Source organism: Petaurus breviceps, unplaced genomic scaffold (genome assembly GCF_028583685.1).
Source record: "Petaurus breviceps papuanus isolate PSGF00001 unplaced genomic scaffold, PetGlider_PUasm1.0 138, whole genome shotgun sequence".
NCBI classification, from domain to species: domain Eukaryota; kingdom Metazoa; phylum Chordata; class Mammalia; order Diprotodontia; family Petauridae; genus Petaurus; species Petaurus breviceps.
Genome location: NW_027185694.1, coordinates 10,336,869 through 10,345,225, shown reverse-complemented (window position 1 = coordinate 10,345,225; position 8,357 = coordinate 10,336,869). Strand labels below are relative to the sequence as shown.

General features: G+C 43.4%; 1 protein-coding gene across 1 annotated transcript; it reads left to right on the top strand.

Annotated features, from left to right (window-relative positions):
• On the top strand, positions 1-2,578 carry FOXB2 (forkhead box B2). Its single transcript, XM_069105654.1, has one exon. The coding sequence runs from the start codon at positions 1-3 to the stop codon at positions 787-789; it is 789 nt and encodes a 262-aa protein (XP_068961755.1). The 3' UTR covers positions 790-2,578.
• The last annotated feature ends 5,779 nt before the right edge of the window (positions 2,579-8,357 follow it).

The following is an 8,357-nucleotide window of genomic DNA, read 5'->3' as shown; positions in this document are numbered from 1 at the left end:
ATGGTACACTATTTCCACCAGCAGCCTCCCGCTCCCGCCCCACAGCCCGCGCAGTCGACGCACCTCCAGTCCCAGCAACAACAGCCGCAGCAACAACCACAGCCACCTCCGCCGCAACCTCAACCCCAATCGCACCCCGGCAAGATGCAGGAGGCGGCAGCTGTGGCAGCGGCTGCAGCGGCAGCTGCGGCCGCGGCAGTGGGCAGCGTGGGCAGGCTGTCCCAGTTCCCCCCCTACGGGCTGGGCTCGGCGGCTGCAGCAGCGGCCGCGGCTGCAGCGTCGTCTTCAGGCTTCAAGCATCCGTTCGCCATCGAGAACATCATCGGAAGGGACTACAAGGGCGTGATACAGGCAGGCGGGCTGCCTTTGGCGTCGGTGATGCATCATCTTGGCTACCCCGTGCCTAGCCAGCTCAGCAACGTGGTCAGCTCCATGTGGCCGCACGTTGGGGTCATGGACTCGGTAGCTGCGGCAGCAGCCGCTGCTGCAGCCGCTGGGGTGCCAGTGGGCCCAGATTACGGGGCATTTGGGGTGCCAGTTAAGACCCTGTGCCACCCTCCTGGACAGACTCTGCCTGCAGTACCCGTCCCTATCAAGCCCACCCCGGCCCTGCCACCTGTAGCGGCCCTGCCACCCGCACTGACCGTCAACGCGCCGCCACCGCCTCCTCCTCCACCCATTTGCCCTTCTACTGCAGCCTCGCCGACTTCCACTCTGCTGGAGCAGACTCCCCCCAATTCGGCGGAAAACAAGGGCAGTTCCTTACATTCTGTCCTGGTGCACTCTTAAGACATGAACAGGGGAGGGGAAAAGTGAATTCATTTGGAGACATTGGACTGGCAGGCAGGACTCCCCTCTTTTCCCAGTAGAGAAAAGTAGACGCTGAAGTGGATAGGAAAGAGCGGGAGAGGGAGAGAGGGAAGGGAGAGAGAGAAAGAGAGAGAGAGAGAGAGAGAGAGAGAGAGAGAGAGAGAGAGAGAGATTTTGAACTAAGAATGTATTTAAACAAACACAAAGTGGATGCGTAAATGGGTTTTAATAAATATAACACTTCTGGTGTCAGTGTTTATACTATGTTGTACAATCAGATTACTGAGAGCCAATTTTCAGGTAAGAGTTTCTGTTGTTATTAATACTATAAATATAAATAAATTATGTGAAGAGAGAGAGCGAAGACAAGATGGTGGGGAAAAGCTTTATTCTGTGGCAAACGGGATTCAATGTTGGCCTTCCCTGGACTATATAAAAGTTCCTAAGGCTCGGGTGGGTCAGGTGGTGAGTTTTAAAACCAACGTGGGCGAAATACAGACTGAAAGTGAAAAATACATAAGGTTACCAAGTGACAATTATACCTTTCTTGAAACTGTTTAGCTGTGAATCATAAATATTCAAGATAAAATTAATCAAATAAAAAAACTCACTGTAGAGAGGGAAATATATTTTCCCTTGCCTTGGGAAGGGGTAGGGAGAAGACGAAATTCAAGTTTTTTAATAAAGCTCATACTTTCTTTTAAAAGAACACAAAGTATCTTTGGGAAAGTCAGTTGAGTTTCTCAGCTCTCTTTCCAGGAGGTCTTGGAAGGGTGGGAAGAGAAGCTAAAGCAATTAGCCTGCACAATGGGGAGCTACATGGGATTAAAAAGTAAAAGCCTCGATTCCAGAAGTAAAGTTTGGAGAACCAAAACCTAAGTGAAACAGAGAAACAAGAACTTCAGACTGCAGATGATTTTTTAAAATCCAAGAAATTTCTTTAAGGATTCGGAGCGCAATCTGGGATCTTGGAACCCTACTTAAAAAAAAAAAAAAAAGAATTTTCAAGCTAAATTCCTTCTGTGAGTTCTATATTTCACAGGTCCACATGAAACACAGGTTGGCTGTTTTGTTTTGTCTTATCTTCGACCACGCAAGGCAAATTTGCAACATAATTCTGCCCAGCTGTTTTTTTAAAGTCAGAACCGTCTTTTGGCTTTCCCTTTTCACACCTTATCCAGACCAAACTAACAAAATTAAAAAAAAAAAAAACACCAGCGACTAACGCTTTTCCCATCACCTTTGATCGCTCACACAAATTTGATATTTTATGTGTTGCTTGGTGTGAATCTCCTTCCAATGAGCTTTCCAATTTAAACTAGCGAATGGGAAAGGGAGGGGGGGGGGACTTTGATGTTTGTTTTACTTGTTTTCTTTTCTTTAAACCACAGGCATAGCACTTTACTCAAAACAAACTTTAGATGGAGGAAAAACAAAGGTGGGGGGCTGAGTGGTGGTGGACAGCTGCTGCCCTTTTTAACGAACAAGTCATCTTTAGCTTCTTTAATCCACCTCATTCGGGTTGTGACATTGTGACAGGTTAATGTCTGCCTATGTTGTACGCCAGTGTTGTCTATTAAAACTTCTCTGTGGCTTTGCTTCTCTGCTGGTTCTGGTGTTTCTCTTCTTAAAAGGCGTGAATGAGTGAGGACTGGCCTGTGTAAACCTCAGTTTCTGTGACGGAAACTGGAAGGAGTTTTCATCCCAATTGTGGAGAAGAGAGAGCTCAGGAACCTGAGATGCTTATTAAAGAAAGTGCCTTTCCATACCCCTAATTTATCCACCTTTTATCGTTTTTCGAAATTATTTATGCTCAACCCTTCCCCCACTCTATTTCTCTTTTTCATTGAACTCAAAAGAGCTTCTCGGTACAAAGATTTGGAGGAGCAAGAAAAGTAGCTTTGATTGAAGCTGTTCCGACGACAGTCTCCCCACACCTGAGCCCGCCCTCGCCCACACACACCGCCTTCCCTTTCCTGAAGTCTTTTCGTATTGAGGGGGAAAAGAAAAAGAATTGGGGACGAGAGGGGGGGAGAAGGGGGAAGCCCTGTCATAGGGAAGCTTCCTTCTGTCTTTATTTTTGTTTGCCAATGCTTCTGAGCCTATGGGCTGAGGGGTGCAAGCGGGGCGGGGCGAGACGCGGGCCCAAGACTGCGGAAAAAAAATGAGGTTGTCCCTGGTTCCTTGATCTGTTTCACCCTATCTACTTTTTCCTAGCTTTTCCGGGGCTTGAACGAGGTATATTTCTTCAAACGAGTTTTGCCCGACATCTTTTGCTTTTCCTCGGTGGTTCTTAGCAGTGCTGCACGCTGACTGGTCGGACCAGCCTGACCTGTTGCGCGCCAGCTGCTCGCCCGGCTCCACCACAGCTATCTGGAAACCCGAGGTCCAGTGGCTTTTTCCGTGGGATCAAAGCGAGTAAGGTTTAGGCTTCATAGCTTGTAGATGTAGTCCACTGAAACCCTGCCCTCCTGGTTTTTGCATCCTTGAGCTACTGAATGAAATTTACTACAGAAAACCTCTAACAAATCAAATGCATACTCCTCCCTTCAACTGTAGAGACCAACTCCCCCGGCTTTCGACCTTGGGAGCCCGACCTTGGTCATAGAATATACACGGGGGTTGGAGAGGAGGGTAATAGAGCCCTGTTTCTCACTTCAACTCTCGCTCTCTGGAATTCCTTTTCCAAGGACAAGGCAGTGGGGAAGACATTTGGATAAGTTGCATTTCGATTCCGGTTGCAGTCCCGAACACTCACGGATCTCCACTTTGGGGGCGATTTCCCCTGCTGACCTGTCAATTCCACGACAGCTTCACCATCTTTTCTTAAGAAGGCAGTTCACAACCAGATAACAATGACCAGTTGTTAATGATCATGGGCTAGGGTTTAATTTTACTCTCAAAAAATATAGTCCACTCCTCGTTTATGGAGAGGGGCAGCTGGTGCAGTGTTCTGCAGCTGTATCTGTTCATTTTACTTCGGTTATCTCAGCTTTGATTAAGGCTTCACAAGGTGGGGGTGGCTTAAAGGAAACTGCTGGAGAGCCATGGAGCCTAGATTCTAACTTCAGCTCTGTCACTAGAAGCCCTTATTATGACCTTGAGCAAGTCCTTCCCTATGTCTGGACCTCAATTTCCTCCCCTGCCAAATGAAGGGGTTGGACTCGCTGATCTCTTCCAACTTTAAAGAGTCGATGTCTTCTAAATATCTCTTTGTGACTGTCTGGGAGACAGACTTTGGAGTGTCAAGACGGGGAGAAAGAAAGAGAGGGCCTTGGCAAGGGGCGGGGGAAGAGAATGAAGAGAAAAAGGAATGAGATCCATCTGGTCGTATACTATTCATGCTAGAGGGTTGAGAATTACATGTTCAGGAATAGGGGAGCAGCACTACTATTTCATTCATTTCTCTACAGAAATACTATCCCAGTGTTTGTCCCGAGGAGAGAGAAACTGAAAAGAGATTGGGATGGGGGAGGTGGAGAGAGGGAGAGAGAAGGCCACAAGGGAAAGACAGGAAGGAAGGTGGTCCAGAGAACACTTGCCCCCAATCTGTTTCTCTAGGTAATCTCCTCCACTGTCTGACCGTCGTTCCTTGTTAGCTGTGTCAACGATCAACTTAGCCCCAAAGAGGACATACTGAGGCCAAGAGAGCCACATCAGGCATAGTCCAGTTGGAATAACCCCGGCCTCTGGCTTCGAAGAAAGGCAAACGTTATGACTTCTCCAATGGGACAGTGCTTTGAAGAAAGATCATGGGAACTGGCAAAGAAGCCCTTTCTCGTTCCTTTCAGCCTCCTACCCCTCTCCTCTCCCCTCCCCAACCTCTTTCCTCTTCGTGTGCATTTTTCTGGCATCATCACTACTGTAGAGCCAATCGGGGCCCCTCCCTGCAACGCTCAAAAGAAGTTTGGTGGGATTTTGTATGTGTTGGGGGGGAGGGGAGGAAGAAAAGGAGACTAGGGATGAGTGAAGAGCTGGTTATTCTGCTCAAGTTTTGGCCAGTGCTAAATTCCTAGCACTAAAAAGTATGTGGTTATTGGAAATTAATAGGAATAGGAGAGGAGAGAGAGTCAGATTTTACTTTTTTCACCCACCCAGACTTTGACTATAAAGGAAATCAATCAAAATATTGGAACTATATTCAAATTAGCCATCAAAATATTCAAAGAACCTCCATGAGACTTTGGTGTCTAAGATGCTTTCTGTCATTGATGTGTGTTATCTGATTCACCAGGAGTTTCACTATACTTCTGGCTCCTAGGTGGCCTTCTGGCCACTGTTTTCCTGAGGGAGAAGGAGCAGGCTTAAGCACTGAGCATTATGCCCAAGATGTAGGAAAAGTCTAAGACCTCCCACCCCGAAAAGTCATGCCAAGTGCTCGAATTAGTGCCAGAAAAGCAATTTGGGAACCACAGTCTTGCCCAGCTTCTATTGTAAATGTTAAACCAAGAGTCAGGTCATTAAAAAATTAGTGTGCTGGCAACAATTAAAGTAAGGTATTAAAGAGCTCCCTTTGCTGTTACAAACAGGATAATTACTGTGTAATTGGCAACTCTGCTGGTCCAGTATGTGACCCGGGTGCTTCTAATCTGATGTGCCAAGTCCCCAGCTCTAAAGCCTAGGAATCTCTTGGACTCCTATGGACCTGTAAGTTTTATATTCTCTCTTTTCAGTCATGATTTTGAGGATAAGGGGGTTGGAGGTATTCAGGGTTTAAGCAGTTGAGGGGCAAGGAATCCCCTTGAAACTGAACATTTGAGGTTAAAAAATCAAATTAAAATCACACTTGGTGAGCTAAACCCTGTTCTATGGCAGCATTTGAGGGAGAAATAGAATTAGAGTCAATAATTTTCATGATGATGGGAGAGGCTCTTGTTTTCGCTCTGCCCCACTCTCTATTCTAGTGCACAGAGCCCAGAGTAGGTAGAAATGCCAAGGTGGGATACAGAGATTTTTGTTGCTGGTTGTTTGTTTTTTAATTAAGCCTAGAAGAGAGGAGGGATATGGAATAAAACATTCTTACTTAATTCCTAGGGAAGTTGAGAAGAAAACTGATGGTTTTACAGGAAGATGAGGCTAGTTCAGCTTCAATTCCAAGGAGAAAAGGCCTCCCTTTGAGGGTCCAATTGGCACAGTTGGCATTTCCCAGCAGTTAGACAACCTGTCAGTCAGACCGGTTTGTGGTCAATTATCTCCTTGAGCAGACTGGCATTTTTCCAGCCAAGAGGGAGAGCACATTGCATCCAGGGGATTCTGAATGTGGTGCTGCTTAAATCTGAGCATTTTTTCAGCTGCTTACTTTGGAAGGCCAATGAGAAGGAGGACCTCCTGGGATTCTGCATTGGCTTTTGCCTGCTTGACACTGTGACACAGGAGGCCAGGGAAGAAGATGGAAAGGAGCGGCCCTGGGCACATAGGTTTTGACCATTAAATCATTTATGCATCTTAAACTGAATCCAGTTCACCAACCCCCCCCCCCGAAAGAATTTCAATGTCTAATCAGCACAAGATTATGATAAGAAAATGCATTGTAAGAAATATGGAATGTGTATCCTTTGTTTAATTATAATTCTATTTTTTACTCTAGCTGACAGCACCAGGAAGAATGGAAAGAAAAGATATTACATATTCTTGCATATGTGTTCCTATTGAATGTAGGAAATGTGAGAGGACTTGGAAGGCATCATGTGAGTGACAAGATTGCATGTTCCAGTGCCTGGAATAGAGTGGGAATCACAGTATTTGCCTAGACAGGAGGCAAATAGTAGGAAACTAGAGAAATATTTTCATAAACTAATGACAACCACTTTGGGAATGAGAGCAAAGCAGAGCTGAAAAATTGTTTTGTCCCTGTTTACAATGCTTCTCTTGCTTCTGAAAGTTGATTTCAATGCTTTGTTTTGTTGCTGGGATTTTTTTCTCCTTGACTTTACCTTTCAAAGTCCTTTCTTATGCACTTTTTGCAGAGGTGGAAGAAATCCACCTGATTTTCTGGTCAATCCACTAAGGAGATGTTAGTCAATCAATCAGAACAATAAAATATATAAGTCCCACAAAAGTAACAATGACTTTTAGATGGTCTACAAATTTTGATTCTTTCTATTACTACATACCTCCATTAATGTGGATACTAGAAAAGGAACCAATTCTAATATATTAAGTGCCTCTTGGTACCTATACTGTGCTAAGCATTTTGGTTTTAACAACTACCCCTTTCCCCTCTCCCCTCCCAAAGACCCCTCCCCATCCCACTCCCAATTTTCCCTGTTCTTTTTATTCTGCCTAGAGCACTTTCTCCTTTCTCTTTCAGATATCTTGAGAATTTTAAAAGAAATTTAGAACATGGTTCTTTGTTTTCCTTGTATCCAAATGCAGTTATATTGAATTTTAGCATGTATCATTAAATAGAAATAATGAGTTTTGAATTAATATATATATATATATATATTCCATTATGTATTCATGCCATATTCATACATTATCAGTTAAATAAAGTGACTAAAGATCATAATTGTGTTAAACACTGCATCTCAATAAAGGCAGGCTGAAGATTCCATATTTTAAAAACTGCTCTCATTACATTCAAAAACTAATTTTTGACCCATGAAAATACTACTTTTTAAATAGCTATTTGGGCTCTCAGAAGCTATGTTAGTCCTGTTTCTTTGAACTAAGTAGGGGTTTCTTTTGGTCATAATCAATAGATGTATATAAATGCAACAAGTTCCACTCTTAAACACCAAAACTTTAAAACTACATCCTCATTTGTAAACTTGTCAAATATGTCCTATCCTGTTGAACACATCTCAGTACTGTCAGGACCTTCCTGCGTTATTAGATTGCATTTCAGAACTAAACACAGAGAGAAGGCTCAGCTATTGCCTACATGTGTGATCATGAACATGTCCCTTAAACTATTTGGTTTTAATTTTCTCATCTGTAATCTGGGGAAGTTGGACCTTGGAAGAATAATCCAGAGACTACTCCCAAGAGCCTCTCCAGCACTTACTCTATGAGTTTTTAACTAAGATGATAAAATCATGTAATATTCTCATATTACTAGAAATTAATCAGAAAAAATGGACAGTAAAAATTACAAAATTTTTAAAAATGAATTGAATTATGAGTTGCCTTCCCAATATTGGCAGTTTAAAAATAATCAATTTGGTGAAAAATGTTTTGGGGTTTTCTTCAGAGTGATTTAAACCAGTTCTGATAATTGATGAGATTGAATCTATAAAAATGTACATATAGTCTCTAACTTTCTAGTCATTAACTTCTTTTAAAACCTTTTTTTCAGAACTATGTGTACATATAAGTATATATACAAATATACTTGTACATATATATGTAAGCATACACACATGTATTGAATTGTATATTCCTCTATCTTTAGCCTTATAAGCTGCTTCTTGTATTGGTCAAAGGAGCTTGTAGTGAATATTCCAGAAAATTTTTTCTCTTTCTCCTTTCTCTATTCTTGTTGACTCAGTACAGAGCCTGGCCATAGGCAATGACAGGTGAAGCTGTTGTCTAAACTGGAACCT

Coding starts and splice junctions, on each gene's coding strand:
- FOXB2 (XM_069105654.1), top strand. CDS start 1: ATGGTACACTATTTCCACCAGCAGCCTCCCGCTCCCGCCCCACAGCCC.